This window comes from Pongo pygmaeus, chromosome 21, assembly GCF_028885625.2.
Source record: "Pongo pygmaeus isolate AG05252 chromosome 21, NHGRI_mPonPyg2-v2.0_pri, whole genome shotgun sequence".
Lineage (NCBI taxonomy): Eukaryota > Metazoa > Chordata > Mammalia > Primates > Hominidae > Pongo > Pongo pygmaeus.
Genome location: NC_072394.2, coordinates 323,482 through 342,892, shown reverse-complemented (window position 1 = coordinate 342,892; position 19,411 = coordinate 323,482). Strand labels below are relative to the sequence as shown.

The 19,411-nt window shown below is 42.9% G+C and overlaps 2 protein-coding genes across 6 annotated transcripts in view; one reads left to right on the top strand and one right to left on the bottom strand.

Moving 5' to 3' along the window:
• The window catches only part of SHLD1 (shieldin complex subunit 1), a 119,927-nt gene that overhangs the window by 10,552 nt on the left and 89,964 nt on the right, over window positions 1-19,411 (bottom strand). The gene's annotated exons all lie outside the window — the stretch shown is intronic.
• On the top strand, window positions 8,209-9,535 carry LOC129021999 (DNA-directed RNA polymerase III subunit RPC8-like). The gene has a single exon (XM_054468126.2). The coding sequence runs from the start codon at window positions 8,462-8,464 to the stop codon at window positions 9,074-9,076; it is 615 nt and encodes a 204-aa protein (XP_054324101.1). The 5' UTR covers window positions 8,209-8,461; the 3' UTR covers window positions 9,077-9,535.

The window sequence follows — 19,411 nt, the reverse complement described above, 5'->3', positions numbered from 1 at the left end:
CCCAGGTTCAAGTGATTCTCCTGCCTCAGCCTCCCGAATAGCTGGGACTGCAGGCGTGCACCATCACACCCAGCTAATTTTTGTATTTTTAGTAGAGATGGGGTTTCGCCATGTTGGCCAGGCTGGTCTTGAACTCCTGACCTCAAGTGAGCCACCATGCCCGACCATTTGTTTATTTTCTATCTTCTTCCACTCAAGGATTTTTGTCTCTCTTGTTATCTGCTGTTTCCCCAGGGCCTAACACAGTCTCTGGCACATGGTAGATACCCAGTATATTTAAAAATCTGGATGTTTTTATTTGATGAGTTTTATTTTCATAGGCATAATAAACCTTTAATATACAATAGACCTCTTTCCTGTATGTTTAATAATTCCAGAGCCCAGGAACTTGGTACATTTGTGGAATGAATAAACAAATGAATGAAACAAAGGTTAACCACTTCTGAATGAGAAACACAAGCAACAAAAGTTAAAAGTATGAGTCGCCAAGCTCCTCTCTAGTCCCAACACACATACTACTTGGGGATATTTCCTAAAGACTGACATAGTTCAAGGATTTTTAAAAAAACTTTGTAATAGCAACAAAAGTAAGGAAGTCTACACACTCTAATGAAAGTGATTTGAGGCCAGATGCAGTGGCTCACGCCTATAATCCCAGCACTTTGGGAGGCTGAGGTGGGCGGATCACTTGAGGTCAGGAGTTAGAGACCAGCCTGGCCAACATGGCAAAACCCCGTCTCTACTAAAAATACAAAAGTTAGCCAGGAGTGGTGGCATATGCCTGTAATCCCAGCTACTCAGGAGGCTGAGGCAGGAGATTCTCTTGAACCCAGGAGGTGGAGGTTGCAGATCACACCACTGCACTTCAGCCTGGGTGACAGGGCAATACTCTGTCTCGAAAGAAAGAAAGAGAGAGAGAGAGAAGGAAGCAAGGAAGGAAGGAAGGAAGGAAGGGAGGGAGGGAGGGAGGGAGGGAAAGGAAGGAAGGAAAGGAAGGTGATTTGAGCAACATAATGCATCTAGATCTGTACTGTCCAAGAAAGAAAAGAAAAAAGAAAGAAAGAAAGAAGAAAGAAAAGAAAGGTGATTTGAGCAACATAATGTATCTAGTGCATCTAGATCTGTACTGTCCAATACAGCAGTCAGCCACTAGCCATATGTAGCATTGGGTACTTGAAATGTAGCCAGTCTGAATGGATCCATAAGCAGAAAATGACACCAGATTTCAAAAACTTAAGATGAAAAAACAATATTGTATTAGTCCGTTCTTGTGTTGCTATAAATAAATCCCTGAGATTGAGTAATTTATAAAGAAAAGAGGTTTAATTGGCTCACAGTTCTGCAGGCTGTACAAGCATGGTGCCGGCATCTGCTAGGCTTCTAAGGAGGCCTCAGGGAGCTTTTATTAACAGTGGAAGGTGAAGCTGGAGCCGGCATGTCACACAGCCAAAGTAGGAGCAAGAGAGAGAGTGGGGTGTGAGATGCTACACACTTAAACAGCCAGATCTCGTGAGAACTCACTCACTATTTCGAGGACAGCACCAAGCCATGAGGGATCCACCTTCATGGCCCAAACACAATACTACTCAGGGATATTTCCTAAAGATGTTAATTAATTTAATTTTAATTAAATTAAAATTTAATTAAAAATTTAAAAACGCTCCCCCCACCAGGCCCCACCTTCCAACACTGGGGATTACATTTCAACATCAAATTTAAAGGGGACAGACATCCAAATGATATCAAATATGTATCTCAGTAATTTAAAAATATCAATTACATGTTAAAATGAAAATATGTTGGATATACTGAGTTAGATAAAACATATTATTAAAATTAATAGTTTAGATTTTTATTTTTTCTTCTTTTTTGTTTTATGTTTTAAACTGTAGCTATTAGAACATTTAAAATGACCTATGTAACTCACATAATATTTTTATTGGACAACGGCTGGTGTAGACTTCTCTTTTCTTTTTTTTTTTAAGGAGACAGGGATCTCAGTCTATTACCTAAGCTAGAGTGCAGTGGCATGATCATAGCTCACTGTAGCCTCGAAGTCCTAGGTTCAAGGGATCCTCCCACCTCAGCCTCCTGAGTAGCTAGAACTGCAGGCATGCACCACCATGATGCCCAGCTAATATTTACAAATTTTTTGTAGAGATGGGGTCTCACTATGTTGGTCAGGCTGGCCTCAAACTCCTGGGCTTAAGTGATCCTCTGGCCTCAGGCTCCCAAGTAGCTGAGATTACAAATATGAGCCACCATGCCTGGCTAGACATTCTTTATTTTATTTTATTTTATTTTATTTTAATAGTTTCTCTTTATTTATTATTATTATTTTTTTTAATTTATGAAGTATTTATTGATCATTCTTGGGTGTTTCTCGGAGAGGGGGATATGGGAGGGTCATAGGATAATAGTGGAGAGAAGGTCAGGAGATAAACACATGAACAAAGGTCTCTCGTTTTCCTAGGCAGAGGACCCTCTGGGTACTTGTGCCCCTGGGTACTTGAGATTAGGGAGTGGTGATGACTCTTAAAGAGCATGCTGCCTTCAAGCATCTGTTTAACAAAGCACATCTTGCACCGCCCTTAATCCATTTAACTCTGAGTTGACACAGCACATGTTTCAGAGAGCAGGGGGCTGGAGGAAAGGCCATAGAGCAACAGCATCCCAAGGCAGAAGAATTTCTCCTAGTCAGAACAAAATGGAGTCTCCTATGCCCACCCCTTTCTACACAGACACAGCAACAGTCTGATCTCTCCTTCCTTTCCCCACACTTCCCCCCCACCCTTCCTTTCAACAAAACCGCCATCGTCCTCATGGCCCGCTCCCGATGGTCGCTGTCTCTTTGGAGCTGTTGGGTACACCTCCCAGACAGGGCAGCCGGGCAGAGGCGCTCCTCGCTTCCCAGACGGGGCGGCCCGGGCAGAGGCGCTCCTCACTTCCCAGACGGGGCCGCCCAGGCAGAGGCGCTCCTCGCTTCCTCCCAGACCGGGTGGCAGCCGGGCAGAGGCGCTCCTCACCTCCCAGAAGGGGCGGCTGGGCAGAGGCGCTCCTCACTTCCCATATGGGGTGGCAGCCAGGCAGAGGCGCTCCTCACTTCCCAGACGGGGCGGCGGCCAGGCAGAGGCGCTCCTCACTTCCCAGATGGGGCAACCGGGCAGAGGCGCTCCTCACTTCCTCCCAGACGGGGTGGCGGCCAGGCAGAGGCGCTCCTCACCTCCCAGACGGGGCGGCCGGGCAGAGGTGCTCCTCATCTCCCAGACGGGGCAGCCGGGCAGAGGCGCTCCTCACTTCCTCCCAGACGGGGTGGCAGCCGGGCAGAGGCGCTCCTCACTTCCCAGATAGGGCGGCCGGGCAGAGGGGCTCCTCACATCCCAGACGATGGGCGGCCAGGCAGAGATGCTCCTCACTTCCTAGACGGGGTGGCGGCGGGGCAGAGGCTGTAATCTTAGCACTTTAAGAGGCCAAGGCAGGAGGCTGGTAGGTGGAGGTTGCAGCGAGCCGAGATCACGCCACTGCACTCCAGCCTGAGCACCACTGAGCATTGAGTAAGCGAGACTCCGTCTGCAATCCCAGCACCTCGGGAGGCCGAGGCAGGCAGATCACTCGAGGCCAGGAGCTGGAGACCAGCCCGGTCAACACGGTGAAACCCCGTCTCCACCAAAATACAAAAACCATTCAGGCGTGGCGGCGCGCGCCTGCAATCCCAGGCACTCGGCAGGCCGAGGCAGGAGAGTCACAGGAGCCCGAGGCAGGGAGGTTCGACATTCTTTATAGTTGTGGTTTAAGAAAGCTTTGGTTCCAGTAATCTTTCCTGAAGGTTTGTGTTGAAGCTCCCAGAGGTCAGGTGGCATTCGGATGGCAGCCATGTTGATTTATGCTGTGCTACAATGTCCCCCACTGTTAGGGAAGCATGAGATGTCCATACTGGTTGGTCTGTGTGCTGTATTGTCCTCCTTGGCCAGCTGCCCTTGGAGACCACTCCTGCAAAGAAGCAAGGACCAGCCTTCCAAAGTGGCCTAGTTGTCCCTGCCTTTCATACTCAATAATTATGGAGCATCCACCAGCCAAGATACAGGTTCAGCTCAGTGAAGGATGGCCAAGTTCCAGGAGGCAATGCAGAGTGAAGCCAGATGAGAGGTAAAGCTGGGACTGGGCGCTGGGCATGGTGGCTCATGCCTGTAATCCCAGCACTTTGGAAGGCCCAGGCAAGCAGATCACGAGGTCAGGAGTTCAAGACCAGTCTGGCCAACATGGTGAAAGCTCCGTCTCTACTAAAAATACAAAAATTAGCTGGGTGTGGTGGCACATGCCTATAATCCCAGCTACTCGGGAGGCTGAGGCAGGAGACTCTCTTGAACCCGGGAGGTGGAGGTTGCAGTGAGCCGAGATCGCACCACTGCACTCCCACTTGGGCAACAGAGCAAGACTCCATCTCAAAAAAACAAAAAAAAATTAAAATTAAAAAAGGCTGGAAGTGGGAAGGCAAGTCATCCTCAGACAGACCAGGTCGAGGAAGAAAGCTACTTCAGGGAGGTGAAACCCAGTGCTAGGTGCAGACATGAGAATGCCCAAGAGCCTAGTGAGAGGTGGTCTCGAAGGTGCCGAGAATCCTTACAAGAGAGGAAGACATGGGGTTAAGCTCTGGAGGGCGTGGGGGCTAGGCTAAGAAGCCAGGTAAACACTTCTGCTAACCTTTCAACTTCAGGCATTCGTTTCTATAAAAGTGTGCTCTTACTAGAGGGACTGGTACTCACTAGAGTGACCAGAAAGTTTGCCGAGGACAGTCCTGGTTTAGGCCTGTTGTCTCAGTTAATAATAATAATAATAATAGTAATTATTATTATTATTATTATTATTATTGAGATGGGGTCTCGCTGTGTTGTCCAGGCTGGTCTTGAATTCCTGGGCTCACAGCCGCCCATCGTCTGGGAAGTGAGGAGCGCCTCTGCCCGGCCGCCCCGTCTGGGAAGTGAGGAGCGCCTCTGCCCGGCCGCCCCATCTGGGAGGTGAGGAGCACCTCTGCCTGTCCGCCCTGTCTGGGAGGTAAGGAGCGCCTCTGCCCGGCCGCCACACCGTCTGGGAGGAAGTGAGGAGCGCCTCTGCCTGGCTGCCCCATCTGGGAAGTGAGGAGCACCTCTGCCTGGCTGCCACCCTGTCTGGGAGGAAGTGAGGAGCGCCTCTGCCCGGCCACCCCGTCTGGGAGGTGAGGAGCGCCTCTGCCCGGCCGCCCCGTCTGGGAGGTGAGGAGCGCCTCTGCCCGGCCGCCACCCCGTCTGGGAGGAAGTGAGGAGCGCCTCTGCCCGGCCGCCCTGTCTGGAAGATGAGGAGCACCTCTGCCCGGCCACCCTATCTGGGAGGTGAGGAGCGCCTCTGCCCGGCCGCCCTGTCTGGGAGGTGTACCCAACAGCTCCGAAGAGACAGCAACCATCGAGAACGGGCCATGAGGACGATGGCGGTTTTGTTGAAAAGAAAAGGGGGAAATGTGGGGAAAAGAGAGAGATCAGATTATTACTGTGTCTGTGTAGAAAGAAGTAGGCATAGGAGACTCCATTTTGTTCTCTACTAGGAGAAATTCTTCTGCCTTGGGATGCTGTTGATCTATGGCCTTGCCCCCAGCCCCGTGGTCTCTGAAACATGTGCTGTGTCAACTCAGCGTTAAATGGATTAAGGGCGGTGTAAGATGTGCTTTGTTAAACAGATGCTTGAAGGCAGCATGCTCTTTAAGAGTCATCACCACTCCCTAATCTCAAGTACCCAGGGACACAAACACCGCGGAAGGCCACAGGGACCTCTGCCTAGGAAAACCAGAGACCTTTGTTCATGTGTTTATCTGCTGACCTTCTCTCCACTATTATCCTATGACCCTGCCATATCCCCCTCTCCGAGAAACACCCAAGAATGATCAATAAATACTTAATTTAAAAAAAAAAAAAAAAAGAATTCCTGGGCTCAAGTGATCCTCCTGCTCCAGCCTTCCAAAATGCTGGGATTACAGGCATAAGCCATCACCCCAGCCTCAATGAATTATTAATGGCACCACTTTTCATTTTCTAGAGGGCCCTTGATCACACAATTCATTACATGTATACATGTATTATGACACATTATGCAACCTGGTGCTGGAGGAGTGGGGCTGATATACCTGCGTTAACAGTGGAAAGTTCCTACCACACAGTTACGTCCCAGAGGGCTGAGATTTGATGCTGGAAATCATCCCAGTCCTTGTTATAAACAATAAGGTGTCTACAGACTTTTGTTTTTGGCTAAACCTCCATGGATTTATCCTATGACACTCCAAGCCAATCCTCCTTTCCTTTTCCCTGTTTTCACTACTGGCATTTCTCCCACTTCCTAGCTGTACAAACCTTTTGGTTACTGTCCAGCAAGTGAATTGGCCCTGATTCACTCCGACCCATCGGCACCTCGCTTGAGTTCTCTTTCTGGTTTAGTCTGGCTTTTCCCTGCTGCGTCGTAACACCAGGGTTGGAGTTCTAGGGCACCTTACATGCTGTCTTATTAATTACATAAAATTAGTGACAGAAAAACAATAAGCTTAAGCTTCCTTTTTCCTAATAGCAACCCTGCCATCCACGATTCTTATATTTTAGAATTTGCAACTGTTCCTTTAAAGGACAAAACCACATCCTCACAAAGTGAGAGTGTGTGGATATCAAGATATTTAATCCAAATTAACATTTCAAAGGGATGGATGGTTTGGTCAGGTGCTTTTGAAACCACATTCTCTGTACTTGTTTATATCTGAAAGTTCAAACTGGATGAATCACTCAGAGGGCAAGTGGCATATGCTATCACCCTTCATCCTAATGACAAACAGATGCCATGAGCAGAGGACGGGGTCCTCTAAGAGGCCACCATGGGGAATAAAATGAATGCCGGAAAAAAAACAAAGACAGATGTGTTTAGTAAATAGTCCTAAAAGTAGGTGCCAGGGCAATTTAATAAGACCAACGATCTGATTTGTAAGCAATCTTCTACTTTGGCATTTTATATTTTTCTTGAAAAATTAACAGAGAACTGTAACATCCAAGCTCACACCACCCCAAATTGGCAATGGACACGTTGTCCTATTTGCTTCAAAACTTTCTTCTTATTAAACACTTAAATTAAAGTTGACTGTTTCTACACAGATATTATAGGTTGGTGCAAAAGTAATTGTGGTTTTGACATTGACCAAAACCGCAATTACTTTTGTGCCAACCTAATAATTTGATTGCTTTCTAGCCCCTCATCCCCATTTTAAAAATTAATCTTGGCTCATTGCAATCTCCGCCTCCTGGGTTCAAGTGATTCTTATGCCTCAGCCACCCAAGTAGTTGACACCCAGCTAATTTTTGTATTTTTAGTAGAGAGGGGGTTTTGCCATGTTGGCCAGGCTGTTCTCAAACTCCTGGCCTCAAGTGATCTGCCCGCCTCGGCCTCCCGAAGTGCTGAGATTACAGGCATGAGCCACCTTGCCCAGCCCCCAGACCATTTTTTATCATATAAATATATACACACATACACACACATATATATGTATCCATATGCAAGAGTGTTGCTTTGTGTGTGGTAGTCATTTTAACTTTCAATATGCAAAGTTTTGCATTTTGTTTTCAAAATACAAAGTTTTGCATGCTACTTTAAGATTTTTTACTTTTAGGCATTGTTGATTATGTAAAACTGCTTTATAGTATTCTAATATAGGAACATGCTATATTATTTTTCATCCATTCTCTTCCTGATAGACAGGTAGGCTGTATTTAATTTTCACTATCACAAATAAGGCCTCAGTGAGCCTCCTGATAAATACCACCTTGTGCACGTGTATCAGGAGGAGACTTTCTCCGGAAATACGTCCAAAAGTAGAATTATGGAATCGAAGGAAGTGTGCATTTTCAACTTGACTAGATCCTGCCAAATTGCTCTCCAAAGTGGTTGTAGAATAACAATTACACCCCCACCAGCAGTGTTTGGGTTTTCCTGTTTCTCCACATCTTTGCCAAATTCTGATATTGTCAGACATTAAAGTTGTATCTCCAATTGGGGTTTCCATTTCCCTGACAACTGGTGTGGTGGAGCTGCTTTTCATACAGTTAGGGGCCACTTGCGTTTCCTTTTCTGTGAACTGCTTATTCATATTCTTGACCATTTTCCTACTTTTTTTCACTCTCTCTTTTTATCTTATTTCTTTTTAATGGCATACAAAATGAATTACACAGAAAACATTTTTGTCTGATTTCTCTGATTAATCTCACAATTAGATTATTCCCGTCTCTTACATGGAAAGTGATAAAAAGAAGGTGAGGGTGAAACAAGGACCTCCGGAGAAGCCACAGGGTTTTTGTTTTCTCAAGCAAAACAACCCTCACGGCGTTGGCTTATCACTACCAAAAGATGATACTGGGTGTGCGGTGCATGGTGCGTGGTGCGTGAGCCCCCAGCGCAGGCCGGGATGTTCGTCCTGGTGGAGATGGTGGACACCGTGCGGATCCCCCCTTGGCAGTTTCAGAGGAAGCTCAACGACTCCATTGCCGAGGAGCTGAACAAGAAGTTGGCCAACAAGGTCGTGTACAACGTGGGACTCTGCATTTGTTTGTTTGATATCACCAAACTGGAGGATGCCTACGTATTCCCTGGGGATGGCGCATCACACACCAAAGTCCATTTTCGCTACGTGGTGTTTCATCCATTCCTAGACGAGATTCTGATTGGGAAGATCAAAGGCTGCAGCCCGGAAGGAGTGCACGTCTCTCTAGGCTTCTTCCATGACATTCTCATCCCCCCAGAGTCACTGCAGCAGCCAGCCAAGTTCGACGAAGCGGAGCAGGTGTGGGTGTGGGAGTACGAGACGGAGGAAGGAGCGCACGACCTCTACATGGACACCGGAGAGGAGATCCGCTTCCGCGTGGTGGACGAGAGCTTTGTTGACACGTCCCCCACAGGGCCCAGCTCAGCAGATGCCACTGCTTCCAGTGAGGAGCTGCCAAAGAAGGAGGCTCCGTACACGCTTGTGGGATCCATCAGTGAGCCAGGCCTGGGCCTTCTCTCCTGGTGGACCAGCAACTAGCCCTGGGGCTGGACAGTGGACCCTACCAGCCTGCGGGAAGGTGGTACGGCCGGCTGTGAAGACAACAGCAGCTGAGGCCGACGCTAAGGAGATAGTGTCTTGAGCTGGACAGTGAGGCAAGGCCAGGAGTGCCCACCAGCTTGCCCCCCTCCTCCACCATCTAGGCCCTGCTCCTCCTTCACTGCAGTGATGGATCCATCTGTGGCTGTGGCTGTTGGGCCTCCACTGACCTTGACTGAAAAGACCCTTCCTGGACCCTGGGCTTGGTAACAAACGGCACAGACACCAATCACTGACTCACAGAACAGTCACTGGTTTTGGATTCTTGTTTTCCTTGCAAGAACAAAAGGTTCTCTAGAATCCTTCAGCCACCAATGAAATGATCAGGCAGGAGAAAAACTTTAGATGGGAGTCTTGTCATCAAAAATAAATACAGTTGCATGGAAAAAAAAAAAAAAAGATGATACTGGTTTTCTATTCTATTTAATAAAGAAGTCACGTAACAAGCTGGATCCAAGAGCAGGGAAAATATCCAGCTCTACTATGTCTTATTTTCCAGATAAGAAAATTGAGACCAAGACCAAGTCTCCAGAATCACTGGAAGAAGGGGTTGGCAATTAGAACACAGAAAAGGTCTATCTGCTCATTAATTTTCTTCATTAATATGATCTTCATACCAAGATATGCAATAATTACAACAAAGAAAGAAAAAACCCTAATATGATCTTCATATGGCTATCATTTGACATCATTAGAACCAGTGCTGGTGATGATGGGCCGAGCAGGGGAGTTCGAGGGCTTCCCTAAAGGATTCAGATAATAAAAATTTAGGAACTACTGGCTTACAGCATAAAAATGATTAACAATCCTCTGTCTTCTTTTCCATGAAACTGAGGCTTATCCCAAGGCTTGTTTTAAAACAGCGTGGTTTTGCATTTTGCAATAAAGGAATAACCAAGTTAAAGGATCGGAACCTAACACTTTATAGCTAGAAAAGCCACGGGGGATTATCTGGATCAATTCCCCCACTTCCTGGACCTTGCAGCTTCAGCTGGAATAAAGCTATGGTTCCCCCGATCCCGTCCACGTGTGGGGAACAGCTCTCAGGAGGCAAAGCTGTCAGACAAGAGAACCGGGGAGACAATTTCCTTCAGGAGCCATTTGGAGCCAGGAGCTTCACAGAAACACTGAAAACAATCATTCAAGGATGTTTTTCCCCAGTGGTTTTTAAACTTTCATTTCACACAGGAGGTTTCACCAGATTTGTTTCATATCCTTGCCTAGATGGTAAGCAGCACTTGTGAGTAGAAAGGAAAAGCAATTGAGTTGGATCTTGGTCGCTATGGCAACATTGCTATTTTGATTACGACTGTTTGCTGCGGCTGAGTTACATTAAATGTGAGCAGCTAATTAAGATGATGCTTCAAACGTCAACCTTACCCGTAAGAAAAATATAAGCACTTTAAAAATGACACCAGAGGGTTGCTTGATACATATTCAGCAGAGAGATAATTCCCCGTTTCCTGGGGAAGCAGAAACATGATCCTTTTTCCTTCAAGAGGGGACTGTGGGCCTCCCACAATCTGTCCAAATCAACAAGTCAATATTTGGTAGTTCTAAGATTTAAAGAGAAACAAAACAAGATTCCTATCAAAACACAGCCAGTTTCAGTGTTGACATTTGCAATAAGCCTTTCCCAGAGAAGGTAACATCTGTAACAGATGAGGAAAGTCTGGCGTTTTTCTATACGCCATAGAATTTTTGTTAGATGTGGATTTTTGTAAACAGCTTTCATTCCATATCAAGTCAACATTAAGTATATCTATGAAGTCAGAGAATGGATTGTAAACAAACACACTAGAATGTACTGACACAGCCGAGCACTTCCCCTTTAAAGTAATCACCCCAAGGGCCGAGCTCTTATTTGTAAAATGACATCGCTCAGAACCTGTTGGAGCCCCTTAGGAGTCATCTTCACTCCCTCTGGAAGCTTCTTATGAATGTCCTCATTGGTGACAAATCTCCATCCTCAGGGGACAGAATTTCCTTTTTAGAAACTGTCAAGAGGCATGAGGAGTGAAATCGGTAAATAATGTAGGTGATCAAGCAGGATAACATGGCCTGGGGTGAAAAGCAAGGTTTGTCTACAAAAGAAAATTGATTTTCTCATGTTACACATGCTGGTTCTCAAAGCAGTTTTCGCAAAGATATTCTAACATCAGTTCTGTGCAACGCAGGCAACACAGTTTTACTTTCAAATATGTTACCTTGTAAGGTAGATTTAAGTTCTGGCCTTTGCAAAAGTTCATTGCCATAGATCAGAAATCTGGTTTTGTCCTAAGAGAAGAGATGTCTGTTAGCATGGACTTGGGAAGAAGCCTTGAGTTTGAGTCCTAGCAAGCCCTTTACTGGCTATGAGGTCCTGGGCAAGTTACTTCACATCTCTGAATCTCCATGTCCTCATCTATAAGACGGGGATAATAACAGCTCCTACCTCATAGGACTCTTGTAAGGATTAAATGATTTATTAGCAGGAAGCCCAGCACATAGTAAGTGCTCAATACATAAAAGACACTTTATAATTATTACCTTAGTAACAAGAATAGTACCCACAGCAGAGTTGTTAGAGTATTAAGGTACTTGTTCTTTAACATCTGGGATTTTCAAAGTGAATAGTGAATGCTTCTATTAATATATGTCTGGCTGGGCACGGTGGCTCATGCCTGTAAGCTCACCATTTTGGGAGGCCGAGGCAGGCGGATCACCTGAGGTCAGGAGTTCGAGACCAGCCTGGCCAACATGGTGAAACCCCATCTCTACTAAAAATACAAAAAAATATTAGCCAGGCATGGTGGCGTGCACCTGTAGTCCCAGTTACTTGGGAGGCTGAGGCACAAGAATCATTTGAACCCAGGAGGCCAAGGTTGCAGTGAACCGAGAGCGCACTAAGACACTCCAGCCTAGGCGACAGAGTGAGACTGTGTCTCAAAATATATATATATGTCTACTACACAGTGATAAATATTATATCAAAAGGAAACTCCAGACAAGCAAGCATTTATTTGTAACTGTAACTGGAAGGAACATCAACCTTACTAATAGCTACTGCCCCATCCTGGCATTAGAGTTGAAGGGATGAATCATAGTGAACATTACCCATCTCACAGCAGGAGGACTATGATTATAAAGAGGTCCCTGGTGCACCCTCTGCAAAGTAAACATGATCCTAGTGTGGGCAGAAACAGCAGGTGCCTCAGTGTGTGGGAGTGTCAAACACAGAAACCCAGGCTGGTAGAGCCCTCCAGCCATCCCCAAACACATCCCTCTAAGGGAGACCAGCACCAGGATGTGGGTGGGACTGAAATGACTCAACCTCCAGAGAGCCTGACGGTGGCAGTGGTTTTTGTAAGTTGATGACAGCTATAAATCAAGCAAAGAGCTTCAGGAAAAGTTGAGTTAGTAAATACACTGAAGAAGATAAACAGGCAGCATTAAATATAAAACAAAAAATTGTGAAAATAGGCAGAGAAGATCTAGAGTTCACAGAATGACTGCTGGCTGAGTCAGAATCGCAGCGCTGAATTAAACAGGCAAGACGAGAAGGAAACACCATGAGATCAGTTATAGGAGATCATTCTCAACACCCATGCCTCCCATTTACACTTGAATTTAAGGAGAGCAAAGCTTTGAGCCTTCTCTCCTGAAGCACATAACATTGGAGAACACAGAAAACTCAAAGAAGCTGGAAAAAAGCCACAAAATTTAAAATTTGCATAATACAACTTATGCAGAAAAGGAATATAGACAGAAGACAAGTGAAAACTGAGGCTAAGTGACAGAGAAAGATGGGTTTGGGATGCATTTGTGTTGGGAAATTTTCTAACATGAGTTATTAAGGGCTAGAAGTGAGGAATACATGGAATTGAATTTCCACCTTCGTGAGGATACCTCTAGTGTGGTCACAGAAATAGTTACTTATTTTTGACAAAAGAGTATAGTAGACAAGATATTCTGAAAATCCTTCCTGTTACCAAACAAATAAAAATGTTGGATAAAATATTCTTGAAAAATCTTTTAAAATGTTTGACTGAGCTGGTAACAAAGCAAGGAAAGCCTGTAGAGACCAAAAGCAAAGTGAGAACAGAAGTTCTGAGAGGTCTGCAAACCCTGAGCTGGTGTCTAGACCTAGCACGTCAGCTTCAATGTCCACACAGGGTTCAGGACACAAAGCCTAGGGCCATGGCAAGGTGGGGGTGCTTAACAAGAAATCACCACATAAAGCTGAGAGCCCTGAAGTTACACCACCAGAGTAAAAGTGAACTAGAGAAAAAAATACGCCTTGTAAAAGGTTATAGTAAAACAAAACAAACAAAAACTTGTCTTGGCCTTGGCTCTGGGTAGAGAGAGAGAGAAAAAAAAGAATATCTGCCCCAAGATTTAATTTGATAAAAGAAAATAAAAGGGGGGGGGGGAAAGAAAAAAACAATTGATCATGAGCCAGAACTCACATGTGTTTGTGCTCAAATTGAAACTATTTTTGTGGTCTAAACACCTCCAAGCCAGGTATTTATTTTAATATGGTTCCAGACTGACATGCCCTCATATGTCTAGTGAAAGCAAGTGTAAACCTTAGAGGGATGTACTTTCAACCAAACTTCAAAAGAAACCCTCCACACAGAGTTCCATTGACCATGAGCTCAAAATGCACAGGGAAAAAAAAATCTACCTTTACTGAGTGGGAGTAAGCAAAATGAGCCAGCAAACAAGACCCATAGCAGCCTCAGATATTGGCATTAACACAATCAGGATATAAGGCAAATATGCTTAATATGCTAAAGAAATAAAATATGAAGTTGAAAGTTTGAGTAAGGAACAAGAGACTACAAAAAATGAACAGGTAAATGAGAAAAATGAACAAAAAGCACAATGAGAAAATGTTAAATTACAGAAAAAGAAATAATATAGTAGTAGGTATTTATACCTCAGCAAATAGGTAAAACAAGACTAGAGTCCAGTGGAAAGATAATTAGAAAATAGAAATCAGAGCTGACGATATTACTTATAATTTAGCATAGAGAGAGAGATAGAGAAAAAAAATAAGAGATATGGAAGTCAAAGTGAGATGGTCCAACATGCATGTAACTGGAATTTCAGAAAGAGCTAACAGAGGGAATGAAGGAAAGGCAATGCACAATGAGACAAAGAGCTAATGGGTGGGAATTTCTTAGAACTGATGAAGCACAAATCCTCAAATTTATTAATCACAATGTTCTGTAAGCAAGAAGGCAATGAAACAAGACCTTCAAAGTTCCAAGAAAATAATTACCAACTTAGGGACGTGCAGGCAATGGTGAAGGAGTTAAGACATCAGTCTCTTAACTGGCCAGATCAACCAAAATAATAAATGTCATACCCAGATTGCCCTTATATCCAAAGCTCATTTTCTAAAAGTGCTTGAAATAGACAACATTCATATCACTTAGGCTGAGGTACAGAAATTTTATCTGAAGGTAGAGGAAGGAGCTACATAAAATTTCAAGGTTTTCTATTCCTTTAGTGATACATCTGTTTAATTCACCAAGGTAGTCCAGCTATCCTTGAAACAGTATTCCAATGCTAGACTTCGATCTCAAATCACACGTGATCATCTTAAATGTATACAGTTCATCTCCACTCTATATTTTGTTTCTGAAAGTTTCATTCCATAATAAGCCAGTTATGCAAAATCATTCAACTTCAAAGTTGTTCTAGGTTGGTTTTATAAAAATTGTAAAGGCTATTAATGTTTTGTAGACAATGTTCTCTTTCTCCATAGTCAACTATTTCCATTTGCTTTTTAAGTAACTTTGTCTTCCTAACTCAGCTCATGCTTGCTGCTCTAATAGCCTCTGCATTGCAATACTGAGTGTGCAGCCATTGGCCCACAGACAAAGATATCTATTCCAAACACTCTTTTGGAAAAAAGGGAAAATAATTATTTCTACTCTTTCATGATATTCACTCTTTGAAGAGATCATGAGAAAGAAGCTGTTTAAGCTTCAAGAAAGCAGTTAAATGTTCTTTTAGTTAATAAATTATGCCAATCATAAGATAAACAGAGGCAGAAATTATGAGTCATGGAGTTATTACTGATAATATTTACTGCCTTATTAACATTTTCGAATTTTCTGTTATCTAAGGTTCTCCTTAAATTTCATTTCACATATAAACGCATAAACCTAAAAAGGAATACAAATTTGAAGGATGCTGTGAAGAAGAAAAAGAAACAGAAAAATACCTAATTATACTGGTCATTCTGGATGACTGAATTTTTTTGACCTCTAAGTGGCAAAACCTCAAATGCATTTGAAACTTTAGCTCCTAATGGGGCCCCCAAAACACCCATGCACACAATAAATCTTTCATGCAAATTTCTGTTTTTCTATATTTTCATCTAGGTAGTGGTTATGTGGGTATACACCCACATATATAAAAATTCAACAAACTGTAACACATAAGATTTATGTACTTTACTATATGTAAATTGTATTCCAATTAAAAATATATTTATGTATACATATGCACGTGCGCGCGCACACACACACACACACACACACTCGCTGTTTTCAGTAAGTTATGGATGTGGCATAGAAATTAAGTTTTTGCAAAAAGATTCCTAGATGGTTCTAATTGGTAACCACTATCCTAAGGCCACTGAAACATGCCTTGAATGGACATTCACTAAATATTTGTTTCAGTGAATGAATAAATGAATGAATGAATGAATGAATGAATGAACGAAGAAACTAATAAATATCTTTTATTTATGGTTGTAGGTGTTCCATTGACTAAGGCCAGAACAAGCCCTAAGAATATTAAAAAAAAAAAAAAATAGCAATCCAGATAATGTTCTAAGCACTTTAAATGCCTTACCTTATTACATCTCACAAAAGCCCTATTAGGTAAGTTGATTCTTCTGGGTTTTAGTTACAACCAACATAAATCACTTTGGCTGCTTCAAGCAAAAAGACATATTAAGGAACACATAGTTGACATCATTGTTAGGAGAGCTGCAGAAACGGACTTTAGGCCTAGCTTTTAGGAATTACTTCTTAAACCATTCAGCGGAACTGAACAGCCAAAGGGGCTGTTGCCTTGATCACTATTAAGAACCTAAAGAATTAGGAAGCTGATGGTTCAGATGTTGCTTCAAACTAACAACTGGAAGCTTCCCAATAAAAAAGCTGACTGTTAAATCAGGACGCTATCACTATAGCGACTAGTTCCAGAACGATGCTGCCTCTGCCACTATCCATACCAGCAAAAAATGAAGGTACTGTGTCCCATCTCTCATCCCACACAATCTAGGTCTGAATTCAAAGGTTTATGGAAATGCATTTAGTTAACAAACCCCGAACACTAGCTTCGAGGGATTCTGGAAATGGAAAGTTTTCATTCTCTGTCAGATGAAAAAAAAAATCAAGATAAAAGGGGATTGGAATAGGTATTGAGTGGACTAATCAATAGTTCACAAATTATGAAACTGAGGCACAGAGATTAAGAAACTTGTTCAAAGGCATGCAGCTAGCTAGTTAAGTGGCAGAGCCAGGATTCAAACTCAAGAAGTATGGCTCCAAAGACTAATAAAGCATGTAAGAAAATAACAATATGGTGAACAGGGAAGCTCATGGGGATGAAGTCTCTAGTCATACATACTTTTGCTCATAAATAGCAACTTCTAATTTACTGTACTCAATTATCCTGCTATTACCTCTAGGAATTAAAAGTCTCACAGTTTCTCATCTTCAAAATGCAAACAGATGTCATTAACTTACTTGAGCATTTTATTCTGGTCTAGAAAGTGTTCTCAAGTATTGTGGGGGTGCAGGGACAACCTGAAAAAGGTTCTTCCACCAAACAGTGACTGGAGACATCCATTCACAGGCTTCGATAACCACCTCCAACTGCCAGCTCCTCATGCTAGTTCCATGGCACAAATGAAAAGAATACTTAAAAGTATCCTGAAGTTATTTTAGGAGTTTCTAATGGAACATCTTACTAATCCTACATCAACAAAGTTTGGGAAGCTATGTTGGATGCAATAGAATGACAGTTATTTAGCCTCTGCTTTGGAAAGCTGACCATTCTATAAGCTTTTATGGTCTAGGGAGCTTGAGACTAAAGCTTGTAGTGTATTCTCTGTTATCTGAACATGTACTTCCACACATCTGTGGTATACTTTGGTCTGCTTTTCTGCCTGCCTGCCTGCCTGTCTGTCTGTCTATCTATCTATCTAATTTATCCATTCATCCATCTCTTCATTTACCCATTCATCTCTCTATGACCCAGATATAAGAATAAAAACATTAAACTGTATCCAAAATAAATATATCAATATGTATAGGCCAAAGCTGGAGAGGAGTGAGAAGGGTCAGTTTCAAATCACAGGATAGAAATGTTGAATATTCCCCACAAAGGAGAATGTGTCTGCTATTTTTTAAAAGATTATAATTTTGAGCAGAAATCCTTCTAGGGGCAAAGAAACGAGAAAATGTTTCATTTGACATGACAAGTTATAAAATGCAAATCTGCCAGTTTCAGAAGGGTAAATATTTGCTGAAGATTAAGTACATGACAAAGGTATGTCATTAAATCCAAAGAAATTAAAGAGCTCAATTTAGTATCACATGCATCTACTCCATTTTTAATAAGCATACAACCTCAACTAGCATGAGCCACAGTCCAATCTATCTCCATGGTGTAGGAGGAAATGATAGATATCTTCAGCATGACTTCCAGCAAGGTGAGTCTGAGTTAATTACTCCAGGAGCAAGTTAAAATGGATTTAGTTAAACAAATGAGCCTGACAAGGATGTCAGCCACATGTTGGACAAAATTTAATATTAATCAAATGTACATCAAACTATCAGTGACATGTACACAGAAGCAGGGCTGCTTAAAATTTATCTTTTATTTTTATGTATTTATTTATTTTTGAGACGGAGTCTCACTCTGTCGCCCAGGCTGGAGTGCGGTGGCGCCATCTCAGCTCACTGCAACCTCTGCCTCACTGCAACTACCACCTCACAGACGCAAGCAATTCTCCTGCCTCAGCCTCCCGAGTAGCTGGGATTACAGGCGCCTGCCACGATGCCTGGCTAATTTTTGTAGTTTTAATAGAGATGGGGTTTTGCCATGTTGGTCAGGCTGGTCTTGAACTCCTGACCTCAGGTGATCTGCCTGCCTCAGCCTCCCAAAGTGTTGGGATTACAGGCATGAGCCACTGTACTCTGCCAAAATTTATCTTTTAATTCATAACTAATTTTTATTTTTATCTACATAATACATACTCATAGCTTTTAAAAGTCAGATGAGACTAAAAGTCTTACAATGAAAAAGAACAGTTTTCTATTCCTTCCATTCTCCTTTCCATTCCCCAGAATCTACCACTCCAACTTACTATTCCTTTTGGCTTTTAAAATCTTTATATGTCTAATTAATATGCTCATATATGATAATGTATCAGCTTTAGACATTGTGTGCTGACATCCTATTTACAGCAGGTAAGAATATAAGTCTCAGGCACACACATGCACACAAACTCATATATGCACAGATACGCAGGTGCTTCCCTTGCCCCATTCTCTAAATATGCTCATATCCAGTTTTTATTAGAGCAATATTCAGTGTTTATACTATTACAACTATACAAAGATTGATCACTACTAAATGTACTATGTTTCATTTACTGTACAATGTTATTGTTTCTGTGGTAAATAGGTATTTTTTTTCCATCTTTGCCTGCTTTGTTTTGTAACTACAGCTGATCCTTGAACAAGGTGGGTTTGAACTGTGCAGGTCCACTTATATGAGAATTCTTTTCAATAAATATATTGGAAAATGTTTTGGAGATTTGCAACAATTTGAAAAAACTTGCAGACAAATTTCATAGCCTAAAAATATAAAAAAAAATTAAGAAAAATTAGGTGTGTCATGAATGTGTAAAATATATGTAGATACTAATCTATTTATGTTGTTAATCCTCTGTTCATATGATCTGTAAGGCTTCTGGTCAACAGTAGGCTATTAGTAGTTAAAGTTTTGGGGAGTCAATGCAGCCATAAAAAGGAATGAGATCATGTCCTTTGCAGGGACATGGATAGAATTGGAAGCCATTATCCTCAGCAAACTAACGCAGGAACAGAAAACCAAACACTGCATGTTCTCACTTATAAGTGGGAGCTGAATGATGAAAACACATGGGCACATGGAGGGGAACAACACACAGCGGGGCCTGTTGGAGGTGGGGGGTGGGTGGGGGGAGGGAGAACATCGGGAAGAATAGCTAATGGATGC